Below are 19,272 nucleotides of genomic sequence, written 5' to 3'. Positions count from 1 at the left end.
ATAAATAAATATTTAAAAAAAAAAAAAAGGAGCTGACAGATTCTCTCTCTGGTTCGTTGCGACCCCACCTACATGTGGTATCATAAATGCTGTTGCTGATTACATTGTGACTGGAGGTCTTCTGGTGACTTTTCGAGGATCCTACAGAACCCAGTATCTTCCTGCTTCAGCCTCCCTAGTCTGGGGATTACAGACATAAACCATCAGGCAGGAACCACATTCTCTTTTTCAGTCCTACAGCCTAGGGGCAACGGTTTTTGGAAGCAGCAAGTCAAAGAGCCAGCACAGCAAATAGATGGTGCATGGTGCAAAGACCGCTGGGAATTGTAGTTATTTGACGCATTCTTTGGCGCTTCCCGGAAGTGACGCAGGCATCAGTTCCTTTTCCGTTGTCGGGGCTGACTCGTGTTTTCCCGGAGAGTCCGTCGCACAGCTGGTTTGTGTCTCTTAGGCCGCGTGTTCCCCGGCGGGCGAGGGGGGCAGTGTGCAGGCGGAACCGGGTCGGGGTCGGGAGGTGGTCGCCACGGTTGTCCGCCAGCCCTGACGCCGCGGTTTTCCTCAGGTTCCGGCCGCGCGAGCCTCAGCCCCTCAGCGCCGTCGCCATGTCGCGGTTTTTCACCACCGGTTCGGACAGTGAGTCCGAGTCGTCCTTGTCCGGGGAGGAGCTAGACACCAAGCCCTTCTCGGGGACCCACGGCAAACGGTGAGCTGGGGGAGCCGAGATGCCGGGTTTGGCAGTTCGCGGGGCAGGGAATCGAGTGGGCTGGGGGCGTCTGCGGAGGGCAGCTCTCCTAGAGGCTGCCTACTTTGGGAGTCCTCGCCGCGGTGCTGAGGACCGAGGACCCGAGGTTTCCCGCCTCTTGATGGATGTTGCATCAGACGCCTGCATCTTGAGATTCCGTCCCCACATTGCCTTGCCCGTGTCCTCTTCTCCCTGTCTGCGTCGCACTGGGCGTGGTAAAACTCTTCCCACCAAGCAGCCCTCAGTGACTTTGTATTCACGGAAACCTTGAGTGCCGCGCAGTGTCTGGTCTGTTGTCCTGTCGTTGGAGTCTGCGTGCAAGTTGTTAAACGCTGCTGTGCTCGCCTTTATTTTACTGTCTTAACCCCCATCTCTGCAAATTGAAAAGTTTTAAAGTTCTCAAAGCTTCAGTTATTTTTGTGTGCCTGTAGTGTTTTAATATTATATATGTACCTCTACAGAGACTTATGAAGAACTGTAGATGAGGATATGTTATAAAATAATGTAGTATTATATATAGCTGTGTGTATATATGTATTTATACACACACATAAAATCTTATATATGTATATATATAATCTTCATGTGACTACAATTCCGTAACTGTCCAAAAGTGAAAAACCATCAGGGAAAATTAACAAAAAATATTTAAAAATATTAACTGTTGTGAATGAATGCTTTGGCCCGTCTCAAAACTTTTTAAAGAAATATTTATTATGTAAACAGTGTGTTCTGTCTGCATACCTGCCTGTATGCCAGAATGCATCATAGCCCATTAAAGATGGTTGTGGGCCACCATGTGGTTGCTGAGAATTGAACTCGGGACCTCTGGAAGAGCAATGCTCTTATAACCTCTGAGTCATCTATCCAGCTGCAAAAGGTTCTATTTATTTATTTATGTCCCAGACAGACTTTCTCTGTGTAGCCCTGATGTCCTGGAACTCACTCTGTAGAGCAGGCTGGCCTCAAGCTCAGAAATCCACCCTCCTTTCCTGAATGCTCTTATTAATGGTGTGTGCCACCACCACCCTGGAATCCACTAAAGCTTTTCTTTACTAGTGGCCTCTCCTGTTTTGCAAGATGTTTCTTTTTAGGACCTGGTTCAGGTACCAGCTCCTTGAAGGCTTTTCCATTTTTTAGGGTCGAAGTTCCTTTTCTCTGCTTCTTTCTTAGGTGCTTCTGTAGCCATGTATGCCAATTTGTAACCAGTTTCGTAGGGCATATACATACACTCCTCAGTTGCTGTGTGGGTTTGACTTAGGGCCATGTTGAAAGTTATGGCTGTTAAGCTGAGTATGAAGAGCTGAATCAGAAAAAAGGATGTGTGGATGCTCTACTTCTCTACCTGGTTCTTCTGAGAAAAGGAATCATGATAGATAAGACTGAAGGTTAATGGTCTCTGTTTCTTCCATACAGGCCTTTGTTATTGAGTGAAGATGAGGAGGATACAAAGAGAGTTGTCCGAAGTGCCAAGGACAAGAGGTGAGGCCACTTGTAGGCTCTGTACTAAGGGAGTTCTGATGTTATTTTCTCCATGATAGAAACAACCGATCTGGTATTGAACTCTCTGCCTAGGTTTGAGGAGCTGACCAACCTTATACGAACCATCCGTAATGCCATGAAGATTCGAGATGTCACCAAGTGTCTGGAAGAGTTTGAGCTCCTGGGAAAAGCATATGGGAAAGCCAAGAGTATTGTGGATAAGGAAGGTGTCCCCCGATTCTATATCCGCATCCTGGCTGACCTTGAGGACTATCTTAATGAGGTGAGACTCCATGAGGATACAGAGGGGGCTGCAACCTCGGCTATGCTCCTCCTCGGGGTTCTTTGCCTTATTACATACAGTACCGTGTTCTCATAAAAAATGAGATAGAGCAGAAGAGAAACTTTTTTTTTTTTTTTTTAAACAAGAGCTCGATTGTATTTATGGAGTGTTTGTTTTGTTTTGTCTTTTTGAGACAGGATTTCTCTTAGTCCTGACTGTTCTAGAACTGGCTCTGTGTACCAGGCTGGCCTCAACTTCAGAGATCCACTTACCTTTGCCTCTGAATGGTGGGATTGATGGGGTGTGACACCACTGCCCATGTTGTGTTTTTGTTTTTTTAATCACCTTTTACTTACGGTTTTGTATTTGTAGTTGTGATATATAAAGAATCTTCAAAAACGTAAGTTAGTTAGTGTTGGAGATACAGGTCAGTTGTAGCACACTTGCATTGGTTCAGTCCCCAGCATTACAAATAAAGTTACAGTCTTGGTTAATAGATGGTTTGGGTGGTATCTAGATAGCAAGATCCCAAAATGTGATTATAAAGCCTGAGTTTTGGAAAGTGCCAGAGTCTTGGATCCCTGTTCTTCCTTTCTTACCGTGCTAGCTTTGGGAAGATAAAGAAGGGAAAAAGAAGATGAACAAGAACAATGCCAAGGCTCTGAGTACCTTGCGGCAGAAGATCCGAAAATACAACCGAGATTTTGAGTCACATATCACAAACTACAAGCAGGTGAGTCAGCTCGAGGCTAACTTCAGACTAGGAAAATGATCCTATGACCAAACTCAGTACTAGTACATGGTGCCCTGGCCACAGAAAGCCTTAACAAACTCCACAGGTGTGAGGAGGATTGGTTATATTTAGCAGGCTTTTTTTTGTTGTAGTTGAGATGGGGGTCTCACTATGTAGATCTGACTCTGCTGAAACTCACTGTGTAGATCAGCTTGGCCTCAGACTCAGAAACCTGCCTACCTCTGCCTCCTGAGTGCTGGGATTAAAGGTGCGCCACCATGCCTGGTTTGTGGTAGGCATCCTGAATTCTTTGATTTTCTTCAATGCAGAACCCTGAACAGTCTGCAGATGAAGATGCAGAGAAGAATGAGGAAGATTCAGAAGGTGAGAGAAGATCCCTTGATTGCAAATTGTAAGAGTGAATAATTTTACCCACTTTGCTATGCAGACTTTTATTTTTGATTCGATCCATGAGAAAGAACTTCCACGAGATGTGAAATTAGTAAAGAGAGAGATTTACTCTATAAAGAAGCTTAACTGAAACAAAGGAATAGAGTGGGAAACCCCCAAGACAGGGTGCTTCACCCGGAATTACCACTAGGCGTTCTGTATACAGCACCAGAACATGGAATACACATTCCAATAAATGTCATGGAACCAGGCCTTACACATCACTGGAACAACATGGGAATATGCATCACCAGTACAACATCACAGGCACAGGCTTACATTCATCTGACTGCATGTCTCTCCCGGGTTGAAACAGCAGCAGTAGAGGCATTCTGAGGCAAGATTTTAAGCCTCAGGAACAAAGGGGTTCATTGCCCAGTCATCAGCAATCGTCCAAACACCTGGTCCAGTATGCACGTCCACTCCCAGACATTGGACAGGTGTCAAGGATGTGAAGCGCATCAACGGGTCTCCATCTTAATTAAAACAAAAGATTCCCCATTCTCGATTCTGAGAATTGGTCAGGTTTTTAAAACAGAGAAGAGGGGTCATCTACAGTTAATGCCTTAGACTGTGCAGAGCCTTAACACAAGCCTCTCCATTTTTAAATTACCCTCCTCTCACTGATAGTTAGAAAGTCATGGGTTCCTTTGTTCTAGTTTCTCATTTCAGTCTTGCTCTTTAATGTTCTAGCTCTTTTCTTCCCACCTCCTACCAGGCTCTTCCGATGAAGATGAGGATGATGATGGAGTCAGTGCTGCAGCTTTCTTGAAGAAGAAACAAGAATCTTCTGGAGACAGCCGAAAGTTCCTCAAAAAGATGGAAGTAAGATCCAGAGTTAGACTGGGAGGTGATTTGCTGCCCGAGGTTATTTGGGTCCTTAGAAGAAGAAACTTGATCTAATAAATAATAAAATCTTGCAGTTCAGTGGAAGTTAGGGAATTTGGATTGGAACACTAGGTGAATTGGGATCTAGCTGCCAGGCCCAGCACTGTGCTGGGGAGCTTTGTGGTACTTGCTTTGCAATAATTTGTGTGTGTGTGTGTTCTGGTTTTTTGAGATAGGGTTTCTCTGTGTAACAGTTCTGTCTGTCCTGGACTTCACTTTCTGTCCTGGACTTCACTTTGTAGACCAGGCTGGCCTCGAACTCACCAGATCCACCTGGCTCTGCCTCCTGAGTGATGGGATTAAGGGCACACACCACCATCACCTGACCTCTTAGGGTAATTTATGATCTCGAGTTTTAGTGGTCGGTTTTATGTAATATCTTGGTTCTATCAGTAACTGCTCTTTTTCTGGTAATCAAATGCCTGGAATGTGTGTCAGCAAGAGCAGAGAAGGTCTCTTGTTTTCTCCTGATCCTCTCTTTCCTCTAAGGATGATGATGAGGACTCTGAAGATTCTGAAGATGATGAGGAATGGGACACCAGCTCTACCTCTTCTGACTCAGACTCAGAAGAAGAAGAAGGAAAACAAACTGTTCTGGCTTCAAAGTTCCTTAAAAAGTAAGGAAGTCATGGGTTTGAGCATTACAGTGAGAGGGTAGAAAAGCCTTTATAATCATATATATATATATTTGGTTTTTCGAGACAGGGTTTCTCTGTAGCTTTGGAGCCTGTCCTGGAACTCACTCTGTAGACCAGGCTGGTCTCGAACTCACAGAGATCCGCCTGGCTCTGCATCCCAAATGCTGGGATTAAAGGTGTGCGCCACCATCGCCTGGCCCCTTTATAATCATTTTGAAGGCTGTTGCTCTTTGTTTTCATGGAATCCCACTGCTCCCCTTTTATAGCCAGTTTTTAGATTCTAGTGCCTGATCACAAAGCTTGTCTTGAAAATACAAGATTTGTAGTTTGAATCTTAACCACATTCTCATTACAAAACTCACGATTTAGGCATCTGTTAGTTATGTGATAGTGGATAAGCTGCACCTTTTCAGTCTTGAGTTGTCCCCCAGGACAGCTGTTTGAGGTAGCGTAGGGAGTGGCTCAGTGTTATTGAAAAGGGGGGTGAGGACGCGGGTCACATAATCCCAAACTAACTCAAAAAGATTCTAGCTATTATTCTTTATTATAAGGTGCAAACTCAAGGAACAGAAACAAGAAGTTCTATGTCAGAGCTGTGGGTGTAATTTATAGTCATTTTAGACCAAGACAATTCAACTTAATGAGTATGCTTGTCATATGTGCAAGTCAGTTTTGGGCCTAGGTTTGTAGCTCAGTTGATAGAGTGCTTACTTGCCATGCAGGGGGCCCTGTGTTCGATCCCTAAGCAATACGTAAATTAAATATTGGTGTATATCTGTAACCCCAGCATTTGTGGGGAGAAGGAGGCCTCAGAGGTGGGGCAAGGAGAGGATTCATCTTTCATCTTCCTTGTCTCCTGTCAGGGCACCCACTACAGAGGAGGACAAAAAAGCAGCTGAGAAGAAACGGGAAGACAAAGCCAAGAAGAAGCATGATAGGAAGATAAAGCGCCCGGATGAGGAAGAGGAAGACAACGAAGGCGGGGAGTGGGAAAGAGTCCGTGGTGGTGTGCCACTTGTGAAGGTGAGGGTTTGGAGTAAAGGAGACTGATTTAGGAAGGTGCACAGGTTCCATCTTGTTGGAGTGGGAAGGAGCTTAAAGCAAGAATAGGTTTCTGTTGATGTATGTATGACAGGATATATTTTTGCCCAGGAAAAACCAAAAATGTTTGCCAAGGGCACTGAGATTACTCATGCTGTCGTCATCAAGAAACTGAATGAGATTCTGCAGGCTAGAGGCAAGAAGGGAACAGACCGGTGAGATTGGCCTTGGCCCATGGCTATGTTTTCAGAGTTTGACAACTTTTTTTTTTTAATTGTTTTAATTGAACTGTACATTTTTCTAAGCTTCCCCCCTCTTTCTCCCTTCTCCCATTTTGCTCTCTGCCTTGACCCCCATGTTCCCAATTTACTTGGGAGATCTTGTCTTTTTTCTCCTTCCTGTGTAGATCCATGCATGTCTCTCTTAGGGTCCTCTTTTGACAGCTTTCTTTACAACACAAACATTGATGTGGAAATCATTCTGTTTTGAGAGAATATTATATGTGGTGGTATACTGGGAGCATACCTGTCCATTTTCTGCTGCATGCTCTTTTTATAACTTTGAACTACTGAACTTCTGTTACAGTAATTAAATGGAAATGATACGTGTCTTTAGTTATTAAGTAACCAAAAAGATGGAAATAATCAAGACCTTTTGTAAATAGCACTTCAGGATGACTGGCATTACCATTGCTTCTGTTGGGAATTTAAAAGAGAAGCAAGGGTTGGGGATGTAGTTCAGTTGGTTGTAGTTTAGTTGGTAGAGTGCTTGCCTAACATACATGAAGCTCTGGGTTTGAATCCTGACAGCACATAAAAAGAGCTGTAATCCCAGCACTTGGGTGGTGAAGGCTTGAGAATCAGAAGTTGAAGGTTTTCCCAGCTACATAACATGCTCAAGGTCTGCCTGGGCTATGTGGGACCTTGTCTCAAAAGAACCCATAAATAAACAAGAAGCACATACACGGATGGTAAAGATGTAGAATTGGCTGCTTTGCTGGTCTGAAAGGATAGCCTGCATAAGTGAGACTGGCAGATTTATCTTCAAAGCCTTAACCAGTTCTCTGTCCCTCCAGTGCTACCCAGATTGAATTGCTTCAGCTGCTGGTTCAAATTGCTTCTGAAAACAACCTAGGGGAGGGTGTCATTGTCAAGATCAAGTTCAATATCATTGCCTCTCTCTACGACTACAACCCTAACCTGGCCACATACATGAAGGTGAGAACAACAGAAGCATATGGGGTTATGTTGGGGGGGGGGGGGCTCATGAGAAAATACCTAGAGTTTTAAGGTTTGGGGTCCACAACAGCCTTGTGGAAGACCCTGTGATTCTTGGTGAATAACTCTTCAGAAACAACATTTATCTATTCTTTAACTTTGTCCCTTCATCTCTCGACAGCCAGAGATGTGGCAGATGTGCCTGGACTGCATCAATGAACTGATGGATATCTTGGTTGCGCATTCCAACATCTTTGTTGGAGAGAACATTTTGGAAGAGAGTGAGAACTTAAACAATTTTGATCAGGTAAGGGGAAGGATTGGCAGGATAACTGGGAAGGCCTGGTGGAGACAAGAGTTGAATTTAGGGGCTGGAGAGATGGCTCAGAGGTTAAGAGCACTCACTGCCTGCTCTTCCAAAGGTCATAAGTTCAATTCCCAGCAGCCACATGGTGGCTCACAACCATCTGTAATGGGGTCTGGTGCCCTCTTCTGGCCTGTAGGCATACACACAAAATATTGTATGCATAATTAATTAATAAATAAATAATTTTTTTTTAAAGAGTTGAATTTAGGCTAGGACCCTGGATTAATGTGTTTCTTCTTTGGATCCTTCAGCCACTGCGTGTACGCGGCTGCATCCTAACTCTGGTGGAGCGAATGGATGAAGAATTTACCAAAATAATGCAAAATACTGATCCTCACTCCCAAGGTAAGCCTAAGGAAATAGGGGCTTTGGTGGTCATACTAACTTAGAGGTTTTTTAAACATTAAAGTCAGAGTGCAAGGGCAACCCTGGGGAGGCAAGTGTTAGATTTATAGTCCTTGTTGACCAGAGTGGTAACTCAGATACTTTCCTAAGCAGTGAGGTGGTGAGCTCATGGGAGAGGGTGATGTTTTCAGGGTGTAACTGTAGAGGGCAAATCAGAGTGGTTGGATAGACTGCAGACAGATGGTTGGGAAAGCCAGTACTCACATCTGAGATGAGTGTGGATATCCTCCCTACCAGAGTATGTGGAGCACCTGAAGGATGAGGCACAAGTATGTGCCATCATTGAACGTGTGCAGCGCTACCTGGAGGAGAAAGGTACCACTGAGGAAATCTGCCAGATCTACTTGAGGCGCATCCTGCACACTTATTACAAGTTCGATTACAAGGCCCATCAGCGTCAGCTTACTCCTCCTGAAGGGTCCTCAAAGGTAAGACCACTTGGCAATCATGTGAGGAGTGAGAGAAGTGTGAATTTGTCCTCTTTATCTGTTAGATCTTGGTGGTAATTCTTCTTCTGAAGTAGGACTTCTGAAGTAGGATAAAGAGGGAATTGGAGAGATTGCACTGAGGTTGGGAAGAATTCCATGTTTTGTTGCTGGAGCCTCAGCTATTTAAAGCCATGGTCTTTGGTGGATAGCCATCACTGATATCTTCCATTCTTCTAGTCTGAGCAAGACCAGGCAGAAAATGAGGGTGAGGACTCAGCTGTGTTGATGGAAAGACTCTGCAAATACATCTATGCCAAGGACCGTACAGACCGGATCCGTACCTGTGCCATCCTCTGCCATATCTACCATCATGCTCTCCACTCCCGCTGGTATCAGGCCCGTGACCTCATGCTCATGAGCCACTTACAGGACAACATTCAGCATGCAGATCCACCAGTACAGGTAGGTGGGGGAGATTTCTGGCCTTCGTGGTGAAGGAGAAGCCAGGCCTTGGGCCGCTGTCCTCTGTTAGGTAAATAAGAATTATCACCTGTTTAGCTAGTGCAGACCCAGACAGGTGCTTGGTCTTTTCCAAATCCCAGCATTGTTTGATGCTTTCACACATGGACATAAAATTTGTGCTATCCCACATTAGAATTTGCTTAGATTTGGGTTCAACCAACATTTATGTATATAAATCATATATCTTGTATAAATAACCAATATTTATTTGTCTACTGTCTGGGTTTAAAGTATTAAGAGGTGATCTTTTCTAGAAAGATGAAAAGGATTTTGAAGCAGTTGTTCAACTAGAGGAAAAAGGAACCTAGATAACTGCTCTATTGGGACACTATCACAGTGAAATTAGCTGAGTTCATGACAAGGTAGTTTTCTGCTTAGCAACATTTTGAGATCTTTTTATATAAATTACCAAAAGCCACATTTGAGGTGTAGATCCCCTTTTGTGTGTATTTAAGACAAGTGGGAAATACGTTTATACATTTCGCCCCCCCCCCCCCCCCCCCCCCCCCCCCCCCCCCCCCACCCCCCCCCCCCCCCCCCCCCCCCCCCCCCCCCCCCCCCCCCCCCCCCCCCACACACACACACACATACAGTTTCTTCGTGTAGCCCTGGCTGTCCTGGAACTCACTCTGTAGACCAGGCTGGCCTCGAACTCACAAAGATCTACCTGCCTCTGCCTCCCTAGTGCTAAGATTAAAGGAGTGTTGCCACCACTGCCCGGTTTACATTTCCATTTAGTAAACCTATCTTATAATGGTGGTTTTAAATTTAAAGTACGTGTGGGGGTATGTGTGTGCCATGACATGTGTAGGGGTCAGTGGACAATCTCAGGTGTGGGTCCTCACCTTTCACAATGATGGGGTTTTTTTTGTTTTTGTTTTTCGAGACAGGGTTTCTCTGTAGCTTTGGTGCCTGTCCCGGAACTAGCTCTTGTAGACCAGGCTGGTCTCGAACTCCCAGAGATCCGCCTGCCCTCTGCCTCTGCTGGGATTAAAGGCATTGCGCCACCACCGCCCGGCTACAATGGTGTTTTGTTAATGCTGACCCATGGCTTCCCAGAGTTCTCCTCTGTCCTGTAGGAGCGGTGCAGTTATAAATGCACTCTTCTCCATCCAGCTTTGTGTAGGTTCTGGGGAATTCGAACGCTGATCCTCACGTTTGCACAGCAAGTGAACCATACCCCCTGAGCCTTCTCTCTAGCCCAGTTGTGGTGGTTTAGACAGTATCTTCTCTTTATTCTTTCATTTCATTGATGAAAAGCCAACTCTTGCTTAGTCTTTTACATTTGAGTATTTATGTTTTTATTATGAAGAGGTAGGAATTCTTTCTATATTTGGATGGCCGCTCCTTTGGGGTGTTTGAGGTAGGGTTTTTCTGTCCTGTAATTCACTCTGTAGACCAGGCTGGCTTCATTACTCACAAAGATCTTTGTGCAAGTGCTGGGATTAAAGGCTTGCACCACCACGTCTGTCTGGATGACCACCCCTTTATCAAAGCTCAGATATTTCATTCCACACTGTAGTTTGCCTCTTTTGTCTTAGTTGTGCTTTTTTGTCAGTACTTTATTTGTTCACTCATTCATTCATTCATCCATTTATTTATTTGTTTAGGGATATGGTTTCACTGTGTTATACTTGGCCAGGCTGGCCTTGAATTCGTGGAGATCCACCTGCCTCCCTAGTGCTGGGATTAAAGGCATATTGCCACCACACCCAGCTTAAGGATTTTTGATTGTTTTAGTTTTGTTTATTTATTTATTTGTTTATTATGTATGCAGTGTTCTGTCTTCATATATGCCAGCAGGACAGAAGGGGCCACTAGGTCTCATTACAGATGGTTGTGAGCCACCTTGTGGTTACTGGGAATTGAACTCAGGACCCTGAGCTGAGCCATCTCTCCAGCTCCTAAGATTTTAAATAAATAAAAGTAAATAGTCGGGCAGTGGTGGCACACACCTTTTAGGCATCTTTGAGGTCGAGACCAGCCTGGTCTACAGATTAAGTTCCAGAACTGCCAAAGCTACAACAAAAAACCTGGTCTCAAAAAACTGAGAAATAGCTGGGTGGTGGTGGCACATACCTTTAATCCCAGCACTCGGGAGGCCAGAGACAGGCAAGAGTCTCTGTGAGTTTCAGGCCAGCCTGGTATACAAGAGCTAGTTCCAGGACAGGCTCAAACTAGAGAGAAACCCTGTCTCGAATAACAAAAAAAAAAAGGAGAGAAATATAAAAATAAAATTCAGGAAGGTATTTTCACCTTTTTTTCCCTATCTCCTTTCATAAGCTTTTGTAGTTTTAATTTTTACATTTAGACTTAGAGTTTATAAGTTTATCTTAAATTTAAAGTTTATCTTAATATTCTCATGCAGTGTGAGATTAGAGTGGGTTCTCTCTTCTGCTCACATGATACCCAGTTGTGCCAGTATCATTTGTAACAAATACTTCCTGCCCTACTATTTTGCGTAGGTGGTTTTGTGAAAAAACTGCAAAAACAACCATAAGGCTGTCGGAGTGTCGCACCCTCTGGGCTCTCTGTTCTGTTCCACTGATGCTGATTTTTGTCTAGCATTATACCAGACCAACATCAGGGGTCGACTGATGGAAGGACAGGCAGATAGACAGATTGGTTGGTTGATGGAGCTTGATTAAAGGTGTGCACCACCCCTCCTGGCTTTTGAGCAGTTTCAGTGAGTCCCTAGTCCAGACTGGCCTGGAACTTGTCCCAGTCCCCCATCCTACACTTGGACTTGTTTTTCTGATTATTATGGTGTGTACATGAGCACATACATGTGGAGTCAGAACAGTTTTAAAGAGTTGATTCCTTAATTCTACCATGTAGATCATTGGGATTAAACTAAGGTCACCAGGGTTGGTGGCAAATATTTATCCCTCTGAGCCATCTATCTGACCCTGCTAGTCTTTCTTTATTTTTCTTCCCCAACCCCAATTGCTAATATTTTTTAAGCAGTATATGTAGCCTTGACCTCATACTTGCCACATAGCTAAGAATGACCTTGAATTTCTGATTTTCCTACCTCTACCACCTGAATGCTGGGAATGTAGTCCTATTCCTCCATGTTACTATCGTTCTGGGAATCAAACCCAGGGCCTTGCATGTGTATCTATGTGTGGGCATGTGCATATAAGTTTGGGTGCCCAAAAAAGCCAGAGGCTCCCCAAAGCTGAAGCAAGAGGTAGATTGTGAGCCATCTGATGTGGGTGCTGGGAACCACACTCAGGTCTGCAAGAGTAGTATGCGCTCTTGGCTCCTGAGCTGTCTGTTTAGCTCGAGTAGTAGTGTTTTGTTTTGTTTTGTTTTTAGAATGCATTACTGCATCTTTTTTTTAATATTTTATTTATTTATTATATATACAATATTCTGTGTGTATGTCTGCAGGCCAGAAGAGGGCACCAGATATCATTTTTAGATGGTTGTGAGCCACCATGTGGTTGCTGGGAATTGAAGGACCTTTGGAAGAGCAGGCAATGCTCTTAACCACTGAGCCATCTCTCCAGCCCCTGTTTTGTTTTTTGAGACAAGTTTTCTCTTTGTAGCCCTGGCTGTCCTGAAACTCACTCTATACCAGGCTATCCTTGAACTCACAGACATCACCTGCTTCCTGCCTCTTGAGTGCTGGGATTAAAGGTGTGCGTCACCACTGCCCAGTCTGGTAATTTTTTTTTTTTTTGAGGTTTTTTGAATTTACGTTCATGATCCCTTTTTTTTTTTTTTTTTTTTTTTTTTTTTTTTTTTTGGTTTTTCGAGACAGGGTTTCTCTATGGTTTTGGAGCCTGTCCTGGAACTAGCTCTTGTAGACCAGGCTGGTCTCGAACTCACAGAGATCTGCCTGCCTCTGCCTCCCAAGTGCTGGGATTAAAGGCATGCGCCACCAACCGCCCGGCCCTTAATATTTTTATTATTGTTGTTAATAAAGCTTATTGTTGGGCTGTGTTCTCAGAGGTAGTAGAAAACTTGCTAGTATGTAGAAGACCCTATATTTAATCCCCAGCCCTGGGGGATGCAACATCAGTTCTACTAGCCTATAATCTCTGCACCAGAATTTGGGAAGCTAAAGAAGGGTTATAAATTTAAAGCATAGCCAGACCCTCAAACAAGAAACCTTAATCCCCTCCTTGCATATTTTTGGTTTACAGTTGTCTGTGTCTTGGTTAGTGGCAAGCCCACACATCCTTGCATCTCGTTGACCATAATTCTCAGTGCCTTGTTGGGTGCTGGTTCTCTTTTCTTTCTTTGGAGACAAAGTCTCATTTAGATCTGCCTGCCTCTGCCTACCAAGTGCTGGGATTGCCAGTGTGTGTCACCTTGCCTGGCCCATGCCTGGTTCTTTTCTTTCATGTTACGTGTGATTCTTAAGTCATTTTTGTAGTGGCATTTTATTTGTATTTTAATAAATAAAACTTGCCTGAGAACCAGAAAAGTAAAATTCCACACTGGCCAGCCTTACAGACTAGGCAGCAATGACACACACCTTTAATCCCAGTAGCCACACTAGTTTACCATAGAAACCAGGCAGTAATGGTGCACTCCCTTAATCCCAGAACTAGAGAGGATTATAAAATGGGAGGAGACAGCTCTCAGTCTCAGTTTCATTCTGAGGTTTTCTGGAGGCGGGATCACCATTTTCAGACTGAGGTTGAGGTAAGGGCCAGTGACTGGCTGCTTTGCTTTTCTGACTTTCAGTTTGAAATCTCAGTTTCTTAGTCAAAATCGTGCTTCACATTTTTCTTTGTAGTCTGTCTGTGTGATCATTTCTTTTTTTTTTTAATTTATTTTTATTTATGTGCGTGTATGTATGTCTTAAGTGTTCCGGGTCTCCTGAAACAGGAGTACACAATTGTAAGCTGTTATATAGTTCCTGGGAACTGAATCCCAGTCCTCTGGAGGAGCAGCCAGTGCTCTTACCACTGAGCTATCTCTCTAGCCCCTGTCATTTCTTAACAGATCGTCCTTTCCTTCCCCTTTTCCTGAACATCGTTCTGGTTCGCCTTTGTGTCCCCTTTGTCTTTCTGTGAGTTTCTTAGTATGACAACCAGAGTAACGCTGTTGAGTCAGATTTTATCACCAGCTTGCTCAGAACTTTCCCGTGCCTTCCTGTCTCTAGACCCTGCTTTACACACGCTCACTCCCTGGTTATGGTAAGGTCTTTGACCAGTATCAGCTACATCACTCTTGTTGGTCATGTGCACCACAGCAGTCCCTTTTTCTTTTTTTTTTTTAATATTTATTTATTATGTATACAATAGTCTATTTGTATGTATGTTTGCAGGCCAGAAGAGGGCACCAGACCTCATTACAGATGGTTGTGAACCACCATGTGGTTGCTGGGAATTGAACTCAGAACCTTTGGAAGAGCAGGCAATGCTCTTAACCACTGAGCCATCTCTCCAGCCCAGCATTCCCTTTTTCTAGTGTGGACTTTATCTGTGTTTATCTGGGTGGCTACTTTAGTTCTTAGCTATTCTTCACAATGAAGCCTTTATCAGATTGTCAGCCTCTGTCACCATACAAACTCACTTTCTAAACCTTCCCCTCAGTTTATTTTTCTCCTTAGCTAAATTATTATTCTCATAGTAATTTTGTCCTCTAGAATGGAAGATAGGCCTTATCTCTGGCCCTGGCCTACTGCTCAAACATAATAGATGCTTTATGTGTATTTGCTGAATAAATGAATTGTTTGCCTGTGGCTATCACCTCTGCTCTTTGTGCTCAGATCCTGTATAACCGTACCATGGTGCAGCTGGGCATCTGTGCCTTCCGCCAAGGCCTGACAAAAGATGCACACAATGCCCTTCTGGATATCCAGTCAAGCGGTCGTGCTAAGGAACTTCTGGGGCAGGGTCTGCTGCTGCGCAGCCTACAGGAACGCAACCAGGAACAGGAAAAGGTAGAGCGACGCCGACAAGTGCCCTTTCATCTGCACATCAACCTGGAACTGCTGGAGTGTGTTTATCTGGTGTCTGCCATGCTCCTGGAGATCCCCTACATGGCTGCCCATGAGAGTGATGCCCGACGACGCATGATCAGCAAGCAGTTCCATCACCAACTGCGGGTAGGCGAGCGGCAGCCCCTGCTTGGTGAGTGTGACACTCTGGAGTCTGTACACATAGTGGATCTTTGTTTATAGGCATCTTTGCTTGCCCGTAAGCATTAAGAGAAGTTGATGGTATAACTTCCTCACAAGATGATTACATTTGATTTCTATTTTATATTGATGCCTCCTCTGCCTGGCACAGTCTCTGAGAAATAATAATTTGTTACTCAAGACATAGTGAGTTTGAGATCAGCCTAGTCTACAATGAAAGTTCCAGGCTACCCAGGGCTACTTAGTAATCCTGTCTCAATAAAACAATATTTATTAGATTTTCATTAAGTAATAAAACATGATGTGTGAGTATTTTTGTTACCTTTCACCTGATGATAAATCTGCAGTACGGAGAACATAAATGGCTTATCCTTGTTTAGTGCAGTTAATACTTTCCTTTCTTTTTCAACTTCATGTGCATTATCTTTGGACCAAAACAAGCATAATAGGGTTTTATCAGCCAAGAATCTTAACATTGGTTTCTTTAATCGCTGATTTTTTAGTTTTTGTTTTTTAGTGCATGTTCTTACCATGTATAGTGCCCAACCTGAAACTTATGGTATAGACCAGGCTGGCCTTAAACTCAAAAAGATTTACTTGCCTTTCTCTACGGTGCTGGGGTTAAAGGTGTATGCCCATTTCTATTCATCTGTATTCTGTCACATACCACCTGTCCTGCTTTTTTTTTTAATATTTATTTATTATATATACAATGTTCTGTCTGTGTGTATGCCTGAAGGCCAGAAGAGGGTACCAGACCTCACTACAGATGGTTATGAGCCACCATGTGGTTGCTGGGAATTGAACTCAGGACCTTTGGAAGAGCAGGCAATGCTCTTAACCACTGAACCATCCCTCCAGCCCCCAACCTATCCTGCTTCTTGTCTCTTGGTGGCTCTCTGTCTTACACCTAGATTCGTCACGAGTTTCCTCTCTCTGCCTAGGAGTCCTGCTTAGCTCTTGGCCATTCAGCTCTTTATTAAAGCAATCACAGCAATATAACTTCACAGTGTACAAATACCCCACAGCAGATAATATAAAAATAAGTAAGATTGCCAGGTAGTGGTGGCACACACCTTTAATCCCAGTACTTGGGAGGCAGAGACTGGTGGATCTCTGAGTTCGTGGCCAGCCTCCTCTGCAAGAGCTAGTTACAGGACAGGCTCCAAAGCTGCAGAGAAAAACCCTGTCTCGAAAAACCATAAATGAATAAAATTGTAAAGCTTGGTAAATATTATCCTATTTGAAATATGTTAAGCTTTTTTGCTTTGATTTTGAGGCAGGGTTTCCCTGTGTAGCCCTAGTTGTCCAGGAACTAACTCTAGACCAGGCTGGCCTCTTAACTCATAGGTCCTCCTACCTCTGCCTCCCGCATGCTGGGTTTAAAGGCGTACACCACCTCAAACATTTTACACAGCTCAAACATTTTTTTTTTAATGTGTATATGTCTTTGCCTGTGTGCCTTTATGTGCACCATATGCATACAAGTGCCAGCAAAGATCATAATAGGATATCAGATTTTCTGAAACTAGAGATATAGATGCTTATGGATGCTGACAGTCGAACTTAGGTCCTGCTCAAGAGCAGGAAGAACACTTAACTGCAGAAGCCATCTGTCCAGCCCCAAGATCTTACACCCTTTTTAATTATTTTATGTGTATGTGTATTTTGCCTGCATGTATGCCCGCATACTACGTACCCACAGAGGCAAAGAGAAGGTGTTGCATCTGCTGAAACTTAAGTACAGAGGATTGTGAACTGCCGTGTAGGTACTGAAAATTGAACCTAGGTCCTCTGGAAGAGCAGTCAAGTGCCTTGACTACTGAGCCACCTCTCCAGCCCCTAGACTTTTTGTTTTGTTTTTCGAGACATGGGCTCCCTGTGTGGCTCTGGGTGTCAGAGAATTTACTCTGTAGACCAGTCTGACTTCAAACTGAGGTCTGCCTGCCTCTGCTGGGGTTAAAGGCATGCTCTACCACCACCCAGTAACTCTTTTTAAGGGCAAGGAACTTTAAGAGAATCTGATGAAAAGCTGTGGGCCTTTTTCCTAGGAAAATGCATATGAGTGTATCCACAGCAACCATTCGTCAGCAGTTTCAAGGGAGTCAGTATCCTTTGAAACATCTGTATGGATTGGTTCACACTAAAGTCAGCGTCTTCAGCTATTAAGTGACTTGTACAGTCCTGTGGCTACTCAGTGGAATGCTGGGAAAGTCTCTAGTCCGGTTATTTGCCCTCTGGCCTCTGCTTCTCCTTAAACAATACTCATGTGGGCAGGAGTCATGGTCCCAAGTTTGTTTCAGTCCTGCCTTATTCTTCCCCTTTCAGGTCCTCCTGAATCCATGAGGGAGCATGTGGTTGCTGCCTCCAAGGCCATGAAGATGGGTGACTGGAAGACCTGTCACAGTTTCATCATTAATGAAAAGATGAATGGGAAAGTGTGGGACCTTTTCCCTGAGGCTGACAAAGTTCGCACCATGCTAGTTCGGTGAGCAGTAGAGGAAACCATGGTAGATGGGAAGGAAAAGATTGGCTGGTCCCCTTCCCTGGGGACCTCACCTTTTCTGCCCTCTCCTCACAGGAAGATCCAGGAAGAGTCACTGAGGACCTACCTCTTTACCTACAGCAGTGTCTATGACTCGATCAGGTAGAACGGGCTCTGGGGGTGCAGGGTCCCAGCTTTGTCAGCAGGGTTCCTTCCTAACAGCCCTCTTTCCTGCCTTATTTCCCCAGTATGGAGACGCTGTCAGATATGTTCGAGCTGGATCTTCCCACTGTTCACTCCATTATCAGCAAGATGATCATTAATGAAGAATTGATGGTGAGGGCCGGAGGTGGTGGGTTGAGCAGGTCACAAAGAAGACAATATAGTTTGACCTATATCCTGCCTGTCCCTCTCACTCCTGTCAGGCCTCCCTGGACCAGCCGACACAGACAGTGGTCATGCACCGTACTGAGCCCACTGCGCAGCAGAACTTGGCTCTGCAGCTGGCTGAGAAGCTTGGCAGCCTAGTGGAGAATAATGAACGGGTGTTTGACCATAAGCAAGGAACCTATGGTGGCTATTTCCGAGGTGAGTGGTTCCATCTCTCCATTCTCCGAGGATCCTTGAACCTTTGTCTCTCCACTCACTCACCCCCTCTTTCCTGTGTACCTTTCACCTGCAGACCAAAAGGATGGTTACCGAAAAAATGAAGGCTATATGCGCCGTGGTGGCTACCGCCAGCAGCAGTCTCAGACAGCCTACTGAATTCTCCGCTTCTGTCCCTGTGTCCAGACTACTTAGCTTTTCATTCCTAAATTCACCCAGTCATTAAAGGTCTGTTGAGAATTTATATAGTTGTTGTCTGCTTGTTGCCATATAGCTGTGTTGGACTCATTTGCCAAACATGTTTTTGAGTTTCCACCCCATGATAGGTGCCAGGTTCAGATGCAGGATGAATTTTACATGCTCGTCAGTTGGGAGGGCTGCTGCTCTTCAGTCTTCTCAGGAAAATGTCATAGCGTGTTTAACAAGAATATGAACCAGGTGATGGTGGCTCACACCTATAATCCCAGCACTTGGGATGCAGAGGTAGTTTAAGGCCAGCCTGGACTACAGAGTGAGTTCCAGGGCTACACAGAGAAACCCTGCCTTGGGGGGGGAAAGTCTGAAGGAGGTAGGTAAATTGAATAGGATCTGATTATGGGGTATAGTGTACAGGAGGTATAGTGGACCTGGAGTGGGGTGGGTAGTGATTTAGTCCTGACCACTGTGGTCCAGTGATCAGCAGAGAGAGACGCACTGTTAACTGGTGTAGGCCAAGTGCCATGATCACAGTGAACATTGAGAAACTTAGTGAATTATTGAAAGCCTATTGTTATTTTTCTGCTAATTTGTATGATTCCTGCTGCTTGTGTTTTATGTTTTGGTTCCCAGTAGATAGGAAGTTTTGTTTTTTGGGTTGTTTTTGGTTTTTTTCAAGACAAGGTT

At 44.4% G+C, this 19,272-nt stretch overlaps 1 protein-coding gene across 1 annotated transcript; it reads left to right on the top strand.

Annotated features, from left to right (window-relative positions):
* The first annotated feature begins 299 nt into the window (after positions 1–299).
* LOC126488247 (eukaryotic translation initiation factor 3 subunit C) lies at positions 300–18,634 on the top strand. The gene is made up of 21 exons (XM_050121593.1): positions 300–436; positions 563–703; positions 2,159–2,224; positions 2,318–2,507; positions 3,115–3,240; positions 3,570–3,624; positions 4,409–4,515; positions 5,068–5,195; positions 6,080–6,239; positions 6,369–6,472; positions 7,333–7,474; positions 7,656–7,781; positions 8,093–8,186; positions 8,484–8,674; positions 8,912–9,136; positions 14,928–15,291; positions 17,628–17,787; positions 17,881–17,946; positions 18,033–18,120; positions 18,210–18,372; positions 18,467–18,634. The coding sequence occupies exons 2-21, from the start codon at positions 603–605 to the stop codon at positions 18,547–18,549; spliced, it is 2,739 nt and encodes a 912-aa protein (XP_049977550.1). The 5' UTR covers positions 300–436; positions 563–602; the 3' UTR covers positions 18,550–18,634.
* Positions 18,635–19,272: the final 638 nt, after the last annotated feature.

Source organism: Alexandromys fortis, unplaced genomic scaffold (assembly GCF_014885135.2).
Source record: "Alexandromys fortis isolate MF-2015 unplaced genomic scaffold, M_Fortis_MF-2015_v1.1 scaffold_199, whole genome shotgun sequence".
In the NCBI taxonomy this organism is placed as follows: Eukaryota; Metazoa; Chordata; class Mammalia; order Rodentia; family Cricetidae; genus Alexandromys; species Alexandromys fortis.
The sequence above is the reverse complement of the archived record's forward strand: the minus strand, read 5'-3'. Positions and strand labels throughout refer to the sequence as shown.